Here is a 15,438-nt window from a genome sequence, read left to right as displayed (position 1 = left end):
TTCCTGACAACTGCCCCTTGACCATTCAGCTCTAAACCTTAAAGATTCAGACACTTAATCCCAGGATGTGGAAGTCAGTGCAAGAATCCAAGGGATTGAGAGCAAGACCCTGCAGCCAACCCACCCTGAAACCTATGAGGGGACATAGCCATGCCTTAGCACAAAATCTCAATTCTGAAACTAAACTTGGAGAGATGACTACATTAAAGATGAGAACATCATCCAGTACTAAATCTGGAGATGCTCTTGAAGGAGAAAGCAACTCCATAACAAATGTAAACAGAGATTCAAAGGAAAATGTGGATTTTCCACAAGGACTACGTGAATTCCTACAAGTAATGAAGGAAGAGATAAAAAATGAAATAAAAAATCTGGAGGAAAGAATTGGAAATAGAATAAGTAACTTAGAAGACAAAGTAGTAGACATTACCCAAGAAGTAGAGTCCTTGAAAACAAGGGTACACCAAATAGAAATCAATGACTCTTCAAGACAGCAAGAAATATTAGAACAAAATGAAAAGATGGAAAAGCTGGAAGAAGAAAATGTAAGGTATTTGGTATCAAAAACAACTGACTTGGAAAACTGGTCAAGAAGAGATAATTTTAAAATTATTGGGCTCCCTGAAAACATTGATCTAGTAAAAAGCTTGGATGCTATATTTCAAGAAATCATAAGTGAGAACTGCCCACATTTAATAGGAAAAGAAGGCAGAATAAATATAGAAAGAATTCATAGGTCACCTCCTCTAATAAATCCCCAAATAAAAACTCCCAGGAATGTAATAGTCAAAATTCAGGACCTACAAGTCAAAGAGAAAATACTACAAGAATCCAGAATGAAGCAGTTCAAATACCAAGGAGTTACAGTTAGGATCACACAAGACTTGGCTGCTTCAACCATAAATGAGAGGAAATCTTGGAATACAATATTTAGAAAAGCAAAAGAATTGGGAAAAATATGGGGAAAAGTGGATATTTAATACAGTAGAAGATTTTGAAGAATTTTTGGTGGAAAGACCAGAGCTAAGGAAAAAGTTTGGAATAGAAGAAACAAATGAGTTTGGTGAAATCTAGAACGGTCAATTTATTGGAATAATTAAAAGGAGTTGTATGATAGTGCTAACTTTTTTTAAATCATAAAGGCATTCTTTAAAATTCCAGTTATATATAAGATTTTTCAACATTTTGGTTTTTTGAGATTTTCAGTTTCAAATTTGCTTGCATATGTATAATCCCATAAAACATTTCTGCATTAGTCATGTTTAAGAAGTAGAACAGGGGCAGCTAGGTGGCGCAGTGGATAGAGCACCGGCCCTGGATTCAGGAATACCTGAGTTCAAATCCGGCCTCAGACACTTAACACTTACTAGCTGTGTGACCTTGGGCAAGTCACTTAACCCCAATTGCCTCACTTAAAAAAAAAAAAGAAGTAGAACAAAAGGAAAAAACTTAAAAGAAAAAAAAGTAGAAAACAGTATGGTTCAATCTAATTCAGATTACACAGTGTTGTTTTTTTTCTGGATGCAGAGAGCATTTTCCATCATGAGTCCTTTGGAATTGTCTTAGAACATTGTATTGCTAAGAAGAGCTAAGTCAGTCTATCACAGTCATCACACAATGTTGGTGTACAATGTTTTCCTGATTCTGCTCACTTCCCTCAGCATCAGTCCACTTAAGTCCAGGTTTTTCTGAAAACTGCTTGCTCATTATTTTTTAAAAAATAAAGGTGTTTTGTTATTTTCCAGTTGCATGTAGAGATGGCTTTCAACATTTGTTTGTATGGGATTTCCAATTCCAAATTTTTCTCCCTCCCCCCTCCCCTGGACAGCAGGTAATCTGATATAGACTATATATATACATTGGTCATATTTCTGCATTGGTCATGTTGTGGAAGAAGAATCAGAGCAAAAATGGAAAAACCTCAAAAGAAAAACAACAGCACCAAAAACAGGAGAAATAGTGTGGTTCAATCAGCATCCATATTCCAGTTTTTTTTTTCTTCTGGATTTGGAGAGCCTTTTCCATCATGAGTCCTTTGAAACTCTCTTGTATTGGTGAGAGGAATCTAGTCTATCACAGTTGTTGATGATACTGTGTGTAGTGTTTTTCTGGTTCTGCTCATTGCTCATCATCAGTTCATGCAGGTCCTTCCGGGTTTCTCTGAACTCCTCCTGTTCATTGTTTCTTATAGCACAATGGTATTCCATTACATTCATACCACAACTTGTTCAGCCATTCCCCATTTTTTGTACATGTGGGTCCTTTTCCCTTTTCTGTGATCTCTTTGGGATACAGACCTAGTAGTGGTATTGCTGGGCCAAAGGGTATGCACAGTCCCATAGCCCTTTGGGGCATGGTTCCACATTGCTCTCCAGAATGGTTGAATCAGTTTAGTGCTAACATTTTAATGAGGATAGGGGAGGAAGAAACTTTTGGTAGGCCTTTAGAACCTTAATGTCTTCAGAGGATGTTGGGGGTAGGGGGGTGGACTAGTTCTAGTTTAAGGGTTTGAAGAGTGATAAGACCAAGGGCAGGTAAAAAAAAACACATAATAGAAAGGAAAGGTGAACCTTTTAATTTCACATAATTGGGGTACATGAGAGGTGTATATAAATACACAAAGGAGCTTGATCATAGATGTAAAAATTTTTGGTGTAGAAGTATATAAAACTAAGGTTAATGGTGAGAACAGGGTACACTTCATTGAGAAGGTGAAAGTACTGGGGAGGTAAGAGTCATCATAAAAACATGTCCTTATCCTAATGTAGGGATTAAAAGTTAAGTGGCAACTAAGGTCTTTTAGAAAGCCTTAGATAATTGGGAAAATGGTTCAACAAATATTGTTTCATTATAGGAAGTGATGAGAGGTGACTTCATCAAATCCTGGGTAGTATGAACTGATTGATGCAAAGTGAAATAAGCAGAGTCAGAAGAAATTAAACCAGTATAAGGACAAGATAAAGAGAAAACAATTCTGAAACTAATGAATACAAAGAATCAAGCCTCCAGGAGACCTGAAAATACTTTAAACATGTTACCCTTTTTCATACAGAAGGTGTGGACAACAGATGGAAAAAGGAATATTTTTAGATGTGGCCATAGTGTGGGTTAACCTCCACTTCCCCATTGTGGAGGGAGAATTTGGGAGGAAGAAAGTAAGGTTAATGGGAGGTTTTGTCAGTAATAATAGTCTTAAGGAGTCATTGTAATATTTCAGATTCACTCAAGGGAAGATCAAATACATGACAAGCTAAACTTTTAAAAAATGAAATTACAGAATTATACTTAGAGCAACTGGTATGAGATAGAATTCACAATTTCATATACAGTCCTATTTTTTGCATGTTTTGATTTATGTATGGAAATTGTCTGCTTTTTAAATGCAGCATTAAATCAAAAAAACCCAAAGAAGTTATAATTTAGGTCTTTTGGAAGACCTTTAGTGATTGGGAACCTATTGTTTTCCAAAGCATCCCATTTTGCCATGTTACTATAATGTATATAATTTTCTTTACAACAGATGATCTGCTCTCCAAAATTTGGACCCATTGTTTCTAGTTCTGTACTGCTACTTCCCACCTATTTTTTTTTTACTTTAAATAAAAATGTTTATTAAAAAAAAAACTAACCAGAGGAATTTATATTTGATTACAAAGGCAATAGGAAGTCATGGGAATTAATTGAATAGAAAGGGACACCAAGGTTATGAACCTGATAGACCTCAAGCAAGGTGTACCTACAACAGGAATAGGGAAACTTGGAAGTGGTTGTGTTTGAAAGGAAAGATCATGAGCTCTGTTTTGACTCTGTTGAGTGGGACATATCTCTCAGATATCCAATTTGAAATGTTCAATAGACAGTTGTTTGGGTTTTTTTGTTTTTTTTCAATAGACAATTGTTAAAGGGGGACTGATAGCCACGTGCTTTGTTCCATACCTATCTCCCCATGAGAAGTCCAAGGATTTATTTCAAGGTTTCCCTCCCCCGCCTTCTCTTCCCTTGCCCCTAAATAAACTACCATCTTATTCTAACTGCTTTTGTGTGCAAGAGGGTTTAATTCTTTAAAGAGGAATTCCTAAGAACCCCAACCCCTAACCCAAAACCCATACCCCATTTCACCCATAACAGCAGATAGGTGGTGCAATGGATAGAACACAGGGCCTGGAATCAGGAGGACCTGAGTTCAAATGTAGCCTCAGCTATTTCCTTAGCTATGTGACCCTGGGCAAATCACTTAATCATCTTTGCCTCAGTTTCCTCATCTGTAAAATGAGCTGGAGAGGGGCAGCTAGGTGGCGCAGTGGATAGAGCACCGGCCCTGGAGTCAGGAATACCTGAGTTCAAGTCCGGCCTCAGACACTTAACACTTACTAGCTGTGTGACCCTGGGCAAGTCACTTAACCCCAATTGCCTCACTAAAAAACAAAAACAAACAAAAATGAGCTGGAGAAGGAAATGATAAACCGTGGGGTCACAAAGAGTCGAAAATGGCCGAACAACAACAAAAAGCAGGATGGAAATTTAGAGGAGAGATTAGGGCTGGATATTTAGATCTGAGAGTCATCATCATAGAGATGATAATTAAATCCATGCAAGTTGATTGTCCCAAGCAAAGAATTCCAGGATCCCTGTGCTTGTCTCCCACTGCCATAGAACATGGTGGGGGCTGTGCATTCTGTGACTATTAAAAATGAGAGACATAGTTCTTGAGTAATTTCATCCTTTTTTTAAATAGGCTGGCAGTTTTTCATTTTGGTTTGTTTTGGTTTGGTTTGTTTTTTGCAGGAAGGCAGGTTATTAATAAAAGGATTGTCAATGGAGGGGTCTCTCAGACCAAAGATCACCTATGGCAGTGGGGTCTCAGTTTATATACCCTTCTAATGTAAGAGGTCTATCACATAGCAATAAAATATAATTTAGTTGACATGATTGGAAGTGTGTTCTATTAAAATGAATAGCTCAAATTTTGGTAAAAAAAAATAAAAAGAAGACAGCAGAGAAATGTTAAGGGCTAAAATTCTAGCTAGTCTGTCTAAAATATCTAATGAATGGTCGCAAATAAATTATAAGCTTTAGCAAGAGTTAGACTTTTAAGCATTTATTAAGGAGAATAAGAATTTGGTAAAGAGAGAGAGAAAGGCCTATATTCATCTATCTATTAAAGGGAGAGCACATTTCTAGCTCCGCTCTCCACCAGAGTCTGAAGGAAAGAGCGCCAGTCAGAGCGCCAGGTTCCTCCCTTCTTCCTCCCACAAGCTGACTTCACTTCCTGATGCCAAAGAAAAGACTCCTGGTCTTGCCTTCAAAGACCTTCACTTCATCAGAAGCTTTTCTACAGTAAGTCTCCAGCAGGTGGCATCATTCCAATCGTTATAGAAAGAATGCAGACCCCACCCAAGCTGATAGACCAGAAAAGTTTTCACCTAGTTTGGTGCAGAACAAATCTCTTTAGTAAAGTCCTTCAGGCTAAATCTCAGCAGTAAAATCCAACAGAGAAAAACCTGAAGGACTTAGAAAGAAGGAGGGAGGAATACTAAATCCCCCAAGATATCCTTTTTTTTTTTTTTTTTAAGTGAGGCAATTGGGGTTAAGTGACTTGCCCAGGGTCACACAGCTAATAAGTGTTAAGTGTCTGAGGCCGGATTTGAACTCAGGTACTCCTGACTCCAGAGCCAGTGCTCTATCCGCTGCACCATCTAGCTGCCCCAAGATATCCATTATTAATAATTTTTGCTCACAGTTTGCCCGTATGCAAGATCTTGTGGTCTGGCCCCTTGGCTGCTCTCTGGACCATGGGCTAACTTTGTGGGAGGGAACCTGGCTTCTAATCTGGTGTGTAAAGTGGTTCCTTAGAAAATGTGCAGATATTCTCTGCTTGTTTCCAGTCCTTTCATGGAAGCTTGGGGGTGTGGAGGTGGGGTACTTTGAAAGATGGGATCATGGAAAGAGGCCTGCACTATGTGATAATGAAGACTCCCTTTACTGGTTGCTGTACCAGAAGAACAGATAATTGGTGGGGGGAGGGGGAGTCTGGGAAGGGGAAGGGGGAGGATATAGCAGCTAGGTAGGTGGAGTGGATGTAGTATATTTTTTTTTTGCGGGTCAATGAGGGTTAAGTGACTTGCCCAGGGTCACACAGCTAGTAAGTGTCAAGTGTCTGCAGCTGGATTTGAACTTAGGTCCTCCTGAATCTAGGCCCCATGCTTTATCCACTGCACTACCTAGCTGCCCCTAGTGGATGTAATATTGAAGCATCAGAAAGCCCTAAGTTTCACATCCAGCCTTAGAAACTTAATAGCTGTGTGCAAGTCACTTAATCTCTGTTTGCCTCAGTTCCCTGATCTGTAAAATGGGAGGGGGGCGGGGCGGGCAGGGAGGAATGCCTACATCCCAGGGTTGTTGTGATATGATGAAATAATCATTTGTAAAGTGTTTCATAAACCCTAAGGTGCTATATAAATAATGATAATAAAAATTACATACCAAAGCAAGCAACTGGGCTCTTCGATTCTCTTTTCTTCTAGCTGTGAAGCATGTGAACTGTTTGAGCTAGTCCTGAGAATCTGGTGGGAGAGGGAGCTGGATCTACCATATGGCCTCTCTCTGCAGTCTTGAGCAATTCCTCCTCAACTCTTGTTTTCCCTCCTGAGTCCAGTTCCCATGCTTGGACTCTACCGTGACAGGTCCAGTGGACATCTGAATGGCTGGCTAGCTTGATATTTAGGCCCAAGGAGTGTGACTGGTTCTCTCCAACAATCACAGTCTGTTTCCTGTGTGGCTTTAATGGACCCTCATTCTATAGCCCGAGGTCTAGGATTCTCTCAAATTGATGAAAGACTTCGCGGCATAGAAAAAACTCAGTAACGACTTTACATACTTTGGGATTGCTTTGTGCTAGACCCAGGATTGGTGGAGTGATTCTGTGATTATATCAGTTGAAGTAGGGAGAGAAACCCCCTTATGCTGATTACATCCCAAGCTTCTGAAGATTGCATTAATTGATATATAGTGTGGACTCCTCTCACTTAAAGGAAGAAGTCTGGGATATCCTTTGGGAATATCTATAGCCATGGCCTTTTTTCCAGAAGGGGAGGGAGGGAGATGATAATGGTGGACCAATAGTTCATGACCCCATGGACCATAGCACACTAAGCAATTCTGTTCATGGGGTTTTCTTGGGGAAAAAAAAGCGGGGGGAGATGGCATTTGTAGCTAAACAAAGACAGGGAAAGGGGTTACAGTGGGAGAACAAGGGATGTGACTGACTTGCCTCCCTGTCCTCCCCTCCCCATCTTTGTCCACTTCTGCTAAGGTCCTGCCTCCATTAACCCTCTTAATTTGTACCCTCGATATGACCCAGGGATAGCCACTGGCTCCAGCTCCACCTACAACTAGAAGATACCAGGGGCAGGAGCCTCTAGTTGCTACCATTGAGGGGAAAGCTTTTTCTTTTTCTTTTCTTTCTTTTTTTTTGTTTAGAATTTTATTTTCCAAATTATATGTAAAAACAAATTTTGACATCAATTTTTTAAAACTTTGTGTTCCAACTTCTCTTTCTCCCTCCCTCCCCACTCCCCACCCCCAAGAACTCAAGCAATTCAATATAAGTTATACATGAGTAGCCATGCAAAACATCTCCACATTAGCCAGGTTGTGAAAGAAAACAGATGAAAACAAGACTTCAGATTAAGGAACTATCAAAAAAATTATGTTTCAATCTGTTTTCAGATACCATCAGTTCTTTCTCTGTAGATGGATTGCAATTTTCATAATTGATGTAAGAGGCAAAAAGGGGTTAACAGAAAAACCTAAGACCCAAGCTCTAATTCAGATTTGAGCTCTAAGAGGGATTCAGACCCCAGTTAATGGATAACTTACAAGTCAGGATGCTAAATTCTCTTACCCACAGTAATCAGTACTCATAACAGGAACAGAGGGAGCTAGGCCGTGAAGGCCCAAGACTATAACAATAATACATTGACAGGCTATAGAAACTTAGACTAAAAATAAATTATAAATGAAGATGTTTTTGTCCTTTTTTTTTTTTTTGGTGAGGCAATTGGGGTTAAGTGACACACAGCTAGTAAGTGTTAAGTGTCTGAGGCTAGATTTGAACTCAGGTTCTCCTGAATCCAAGGCAGTGCTCTATCCATTGCACCACCTAGCTGCCCCTGATAAATGAAGATGTTTTGAAACTAGCCATGGGAATCAGAAAGAGACATGCACAGAAAAGGCCAAATTTGTCCCCAGATTCACCTTATGATGTGTAAATCCTCAAAACACACCTCCACTGAAAAAGGTACCCGCCCTGGGGGTTGGCTTAGGAACTCCAAATTAGGACAGGCCCTCCCCCCTGTACCTCCCTAAGGTGGAGATTATTATAATGAGACTGATAACCAATTTATCTATACTATAAATATAACTGACTTTCCCTATTTGAGAGATACTTTTCCACTATTCTGGTTCTCTCCCTGTGGTCACTCATAGTATTGCAATAAAACTTGGGAAACTGAGTCACTGAGTCTTGTAATTCTTTTGGGACAACACAATCAATTTGAACCTAATTCCATCCCACATCAATAAGTAAGGCTTTTTCTTGTCTCCCTTCCTTCCAGAGTACTGGCACTGTGGGTTCCTCAGTGACCAGAGCACGCCAGGGCCATCCTTCCTTTCCCACAAGCCTTTGCTAGCAAGTCTTCAACTTGGAGCAGTCTCTCTTCTCTGACAAAACTTCAGGACCTAGCTCAAGGAAAGGAGGAAACAAAAAGGTATTAATTGCCTACAATGTTCCAGACATGTGCTAAGTGCTTTACAAATATCATTTCATTTGATCCTCATAACAACCCTGAGAGGAAGGTGCTGTTATGATCCCCATTTGATGGTTGAGGAAACTGGGGTGGACAGAAGTTAAGTGAATGCCCAGAGTCACATAGCTAGTAAAAATACAACCAAGTTTTCTTCCTTCAGAAAGCCTTCCCAGATTGCTCCAGCTGGGGTGGGGAGTGGGGGACAAGAAGGGTCTCTACTTGCTCTGAATGTTCATAGCTTAAAGGCTCAGAGCTATATGTGTCAGAAGTTGTCTCTTTTTCCCTTGCCTCCCCCTTCCCTGGTGAAAAAGGAGGATGGAGATCGCAGGAGCATAGGATTTAAAGCTAGAAAGAAACTTCGAGATAATCAAAGAACTCCTTCATTTTTACAGATGAGGAAAATGAGGCATAGATGGGTAAGTGACTCATCCAGGGTCATACAGCTAGTAAGTGTCCAAGGGTAGGATTTAAACCCAGGTTCTTCTGATTCCAAACCAAGAAGCCCTGTCCACTCTAACACATTGTGCTGCCTTTCAGAACATTTGCTCTAAACTTCTTCCTGGAGATGTTCAAGCACCTTTTCACCACCACCCTTCCCCCCAGGTTACACGGGAGGGTGTGGGAGAACAGAATAGAGGATCCTATTCAGGGGGAGCTGACTCAGCTCTTGTGTCAACAACTCCTTATAACCTTCTTCAGTGCTTGGTTGGGCTGGGCTGGGGCTTGGGCTCAGTGACAGGTGGGCCTCTCTGATGGCAGCCTTGGACTTCAGAGGAAGCCGCCAAAAGTTACACAAAGCCCCTTTGCTTGGAGAGATTGAAGCACATTCCTGGAGCTCAGCCAGGGGAGGCTCAGGAGTTGTCTCAGCCCCTGTTTGAGTCGGTGGGAATCCTGGGGCTTAGGGGAGTTTGTACAGGGTGAGGAACCAGCCGCTGGTTCTATTACCTCTGAGCTTCTTGTGCTTTGGGGCCAGAAAAGGAGCCAGCTCTAGCTTGGCTCTGGGGATATCATAGTCTGGGGAAAACAGGAGCAGCAGACCCGGGCCCTGCCCTCAGGGAGCTCCTAGTCTGGGTGAGGTTGAGGAGTACACTCAGACCCTGCTTTAGGGAAAGGACTGATCACAACCTCCCATAGGATGAGCCGTTGTTTTTGTTGTTGTTGTTCACCTTTGTTCCAAGGAAAGGAGGAAACAAAAAGGTATTAATTGCCTACAATGTTCCAGTGGGGTTTTTTTTTGGCAGGTCAATGAAGGTTAAGTGACTTCCCTAGTGTCACACAGCTAATAAGTGTCAAGTGTCTGAGGTCGAATTTGAACTTAGGTCCTCCTGAATCCAGGGTTGGTGCTTTATCCACTGCACCACCCCATACCCCATTTCTTCTATGACCCTAACTGGGATCCCTTGATACCATGCTGGGGTGCTTCCTACAGCCTTGAGTCTGAAGAGATGACAGCTGCTTGACCCTATCTTAGCAGGGAGCACAGGGTAAGAGATGGCAACCTTCTCTATTGTGAAAGGACCCTAACCACAGCCGCTAGCCTGGCTTTGTACCCACAAGGAGAGCCTTCTGTTTCAACTTTAACCATGTGAGATCCCATGTTCCTAAAATTATTTCTCCCCGGAAGAGGTGGTAGCCCAGGGGTTATCCCCACATTACTTTTTCACACAAGGAAGTAGCAAGACAGCTTAAATATTTGCCCTCTGGCCCTCTTAAACATTTGCTCAGCTTAAACATTTGCCCTCTTCCTCCCAGAACCACCCTCTTACATGAGGTCAACAGGGGACGAAGTCAAGGTTACAATTGACTGACCCAGAGATACTGACCCAGATGCAAACACAGGCACACACACACACACACACACACACCAAAAGATACATTCAGACGTACAAATATACAAGCACACACAGATCCATAGAGAAACAAGGTAGGGTAGCTATATGGTAAAGTGAATAGAGCACTGGACCTGGAGTCAGGAAGACTTGAGTTCTAATCCGGCCTCGGATGCTCATTAGGGCAAATCATTTACCCTCTGTTTGCCTCAGTTTCCTCATCTGTAAAATGGGGATAATAATAGCATCTACCTCCCAGGGTTGTTGTGAGGCTCAAATGAGATAATCTTATAAAAGCACCATGGGTGCCTAGCACATAGTGAGTGGTATGTAAATGTTAGCTATTGTTATTATTAGAGATGACACAGACATGCATATTCTGTAGTTAGGTATATACAGAAACACACATTCTAACCGGTGTGTTTTTGTGATTGTGTGTGTACAGAACTATAGCCATCCTTCTCTTCCTGCTTTCCTAGGGTTCTTTGGTCTGGAGGGACTAGGGACACTTTTTGTTTTTGTTTTTGTTTTTTTCGCGGGGCAATGGGGGTTAAGTGACTTGCCCAGGGTCACACAGCTGGTAAGTGTCAAGTGTCTGAGTCCGAATTTGAACTCAGGTACTCCTGAATCCAGGGCCGGTGCTTTATCCACTGCGCCACCTAGCTTCCCCCCTAGGGACACTTTTAAAAAACTTGACCTATGAAGTTCCCTTCTGTAACAGAGTGACCATCAGAGTCTTTTAAGTTTGGAGTTCCTGCAGTAGTTGGAATAGGTCTGAAGACAGTTCTGCTCCCCTATACTTCTTTTTTTCTCCCCAGGGCAATGAGGGTTAAGTGACTTGCCCAAGGTCACACAGCTAGTAAATGTCAAGTGTCTGAGTCTGGATTTGAACTCAGGTCCTCCTGAATCCAGGGCCGGTGCTCTATCCACTGTACCACCTAACTGCCCCTTCTCCCATCCTTCTGAAAGTTATAGGGAATCTTCATTGCTAAGGAGCACTCAGTGTTTGGGTCCCCACTAATGGGAAGTACAAACATACCCATGTTATTATCTGTCACTATCACATTGCCAGTCAGAGAAAAAAAGATTGGGGGTAGAGGAGGGAGAAGAGGGAAATGGACAGTTTAGAAATGGCTTTCAGATTTTTTTTTTCAAATAGTTGAAGGTCTGTCTTGTGGAATAGAGATTCAGATTCTTCCCATTGGTCCCAGAAGGTAAAACTTAGACCGGTTAGGAGCTACAAGGAAGCAGATGTCAGAAACAAAACAAAACAGCAAAAACAAAAGCCCTTGTAGAGCTTTCTAAAAGTGAAGTAAGGTGGTGAGCTCCCTGTCCCCAAAAGTGAAGTAAGGTGGTAAGCTCCCTGTCCCCAAAAGTGAAGTGAGATGGTGAGCTCCCTGTCCCCCAAAGTGAAGTAAGGTGGTGAGCTCCTTGTCTCCAAAAGTGAAATGAGGTGGTGAGCTCCCTGTCAAAGGGAATCTTCCTGTACGCACTGTATGCCTCCCTTTCTGGTCCAAAATCCAGTTAACTTCCATAGAAGAGAGGAAGTTGTCTTTCCAAAAGAGCCCAGACCTAAGAGTCAGACACTCACTAGCTATGTGACAGAGGTAAGTCACATCCCTTCCCTGGGTTTCTACTGTATAAAATGGGTGTGATTAGCACAGATTACATTTTTTTTTTGTAAGAGAAAATTGTGTTATTATTAAAAGTCAACAGGGGGGCGGCTAGGTGGTGCAGTGGATAAAGCACCGGCCCTGGATTCAGGAGTACCTGAGTTCAAATCCAGCCTCAGACACTTGACACTTACTAGCTGTGTGACCCTGGGCAAGTCACTTAACCCTCATTGCCCCCGCAAAAAAAAAAAAAAAAAGAACAAACAAAAGTCAACTAGTGCTAAGCACTGAAGACACTGTGCTAATGATCATAATAATAATTATTGTAATAATAATTAAATTTTCTTCTTAAGTTCTTTAATGGAGTTCAGATAGAAAGGGTCCTGAGACAAGTCACTATGCTGCAATTACTCTTTTATTTTTGGTGTTCTCCATACTATCGAATAGGCAGGCAAAATGACTGCTTTTAATAACTGAATAAAACTATCAGGCTGTAAACTCAGCTTTTTCTCTGCTCATGGAAAGTATGTTCTGTACAATTGCTATAGCAGGGCCACTAGGTGGCATAGTGGATAGAACACCGGTCCTGGAATCAGGAGTACCTGAGTTCAAATCCGGCTTCAGACACTTAACACTTACTAGTTGTGTGACCTTGGGCAAGTCACTTAACCCCAATTGCCTCACTAAAAAAACAACAACAAAAACAATTGTATAGCAGACAGGATGATGGGGATGATATAGTTGTTCAGTTATTTCAGTCGTGTCTGATGCTTTGTGACCCTATTTGGGGTTTTCTTGGCGAAGATACTGGAGTGGTTTGCTATTTCCTTCTCCAGTTCATTTTACACATGAGGAAACTGAGGCAAACAGGGTTAAGCAACTTGTCCAGGGTCACAGAGCTAGGAAGTATCTAGGAAGAATTTGAACTCAGATCTTGATGACTCCAGGCACAACACTCTATTCATTGTGCCACCTAACTACCTCATAGATGATATAGACCTCATCCTGTTCCCAAAATGATTTGATTTCTCCTCTTGAGTCTTTATATTTTGCAAGGTTTTCATTCCATGAAGTTTGGAGATTTTTTTTTGACTATTCAGTTTGGCAATACCTAGTAAAAACATTCTTAAATTTTTATAGATCAAAGTTATATCTGGGTAACTATTGGTAACAGTTCTATCTGTTATAACTCTATAGGTCCAGTAGGATTAATTTGTTGAATTCCCCAAATATCTTGGGGTCTCTATTGGTAGTTTATGGGCTTGTTCTCTTGTGTTCTCTGTTAGTTTACAGAGGATCTTCATTTTCTGGTGTATAATTCTGGCTACCTGATTGTGTCTTTTTAGTTATTGGATAACTGCTAAATGTTTGTGACCTGCAAAAACAATAGTTTCTACTGTTTCCTTGCATAAGCTGCCCTGATAATAAACCCAGGCTTTTTGAAGATAACCTCTCAGTAATTCCTGGTAGCAATAACCTGGTTCCTTAATACTATCATAAAGCCCTCAATTTCTGTTGTCAACTCTGAATGACTCAGTCATTTGTTTAATGCTTCCTTATCTATATCTATTGTCCATTGAATTCACATAGACTATTATCCATTTTTGGTCCCACTCTTGGACCTTAGCCATTACATACACTCTGTCTAGAAATAAAACCAGTATCAATTAGATTCAATAAGTCCAGTGACATGTACTCATCAGCAGCCTTTACCATGCCTCTGAGAAGTTTGTTTATTAATTACATAAATCTATCTGTAATTTATGATCCTGATTGTGATGTAATCTGGGAACTTGTATCTATCCTCTTCCTCCTTTTAGACAATGAAGTTAATATTTCTAGAGCTACTCTAAAATAGAGAGACTATTTGGCTGAGCTCAAAGGGGGTAGGGCACTTCCCCCTCTCCTAGTCTTATCCCCAGCCACATCCAGACTTTGATCCCTTAGCCCCAGGGAATTCTAGCCTCTGGTGACAGGGGGCTCTCCTTTCTCATACTCATTGGTTTATTAAGTTCCCCAACACCAGCCATCTGGGGATAATTTTTAATTATAGTAAATCAGATAATGGTTCACAAGTTTAAGTGTCCCCCAAGAAAGTGGAAGTAAAAGAGGTTCTTAATGCACAATACTAATCTAGGTAGGAGACAGGTAGTTTATTCCTACACAGAAAGAAATGCTAAGCATGGAAGAATCAGTAAGAATTAACAAGATTCACAGGACTCAGTAAACCTAAAATGACAGTAATAAAAGGCTGGGAAGCTAATATTTAAATCTTATTGAGATAGAAAACAATTTGCTAGGCTGCTAATTATTGGGCTCACTGATTTCAAATCTGGCCTCAGACACTTGACACTTAACTAGTGTGTGACCCTGGGCAAGTCACTTAACCCTCATTGCCCTGCAAAAACCAAAAATTGGGGGCAGCTAGATGGCATAGTGGATAGAGCACTGGCCCTGGATTCAGGAGTACCTGAGTTCAAATCTGGCCTCAGACACTTAACACTTACTAGCTGTGTGACCCTGAGCAAGTCACTTAACCCCAATTGCCTCACAAAAATTAATTAATTAATTAATTAATTAGGCTGCTGATTAGCCACTCTACATTTCACTTTAGCTTGGCCTTCTATCCTCTATAATTATCATCCTATATCTCTTCTGCCCTTGGTAGCTAAATTCCTCAAAAAGGCCATCTGTACTAGGTGCCTCCAACTATCTCTCCTCTCCTCTTCTTAACCCCTTACAATCTGGCTTCTGACCTTACATTCCACTGAAACTACACTTTCTTAGTTGCCAAATCCAATGGCCCTTTCTTAATCCTCATTCTCAGGGGCAGCTGTCAGCTGACTTCAAATCTGATCTCAGATACTTGACGATTACTAGCTGTGTGACTGTGGGCAAGTCACTTAACTTGACACTTATTAGCTGTGTGACCCTGGGCAAGTCACTTAACCCTCATTGCCCCACCAAAAACCAAAACAAAACACACACAAAAAAACCATGAGCACATACACAGAGACACACACACACACAAAACAAAACAAAGATATAAACAGAACTGGAGATGGCCCCGGATATTTAAGGTAATTGAGATTAAGTGACTTGGGGGCAGCTAAGTGAGGCAGTGGATAAAGGACTGGCCCTGGATTCAGGAGTACCTGAGTTGAAATCCTGCCTCCGACACTTAACACT

At 41.2% G+C, this 15,438-nt stretch overlaps 1 protein-coding gene across 1 annotated transcript in view; it reads left to right on the top strand.

Annotated features, from left to right (window-relative positions):
* NOXO1 (NADPH oxidase organizer 1) overlaps nucleotides 1-15,438 on the top strand; it is a 46,679-nt gene that overhangs the window by 23,537 nt on the left and 7,704 nt on the right. The window contains 2 exon segments of the mRNA XM_044000119.1: nucleotides 9,345-9,423; nucleotides 9,567-9,689. Of these exon segments, the coding sequence (XP_043856054.1) occupies nucleotides 9,345-9,423; nucleotides 9,567-9,689 (202 nt within the window).

The sequence above is a fragment of the Dromiciops gliroides genome, chromosome 1 (genome assembly GCF_019393635.1).
Source record: "Dromiciops gliroides isolate mDroGli1 chromosome 1, mDroGli1.pri, whole genome shotgun sequence".
NCBI lineage: Eukaryota > Metazoa > Chordata > Mammalia > Microbiotheria > Microbiotheriidae > Dromiciops > Dromiciops gliroides.
Note: the sequence above shows the minus strand (reverse complement) of the source record. Positions and strands in the feature narration are given on the sequence as shown.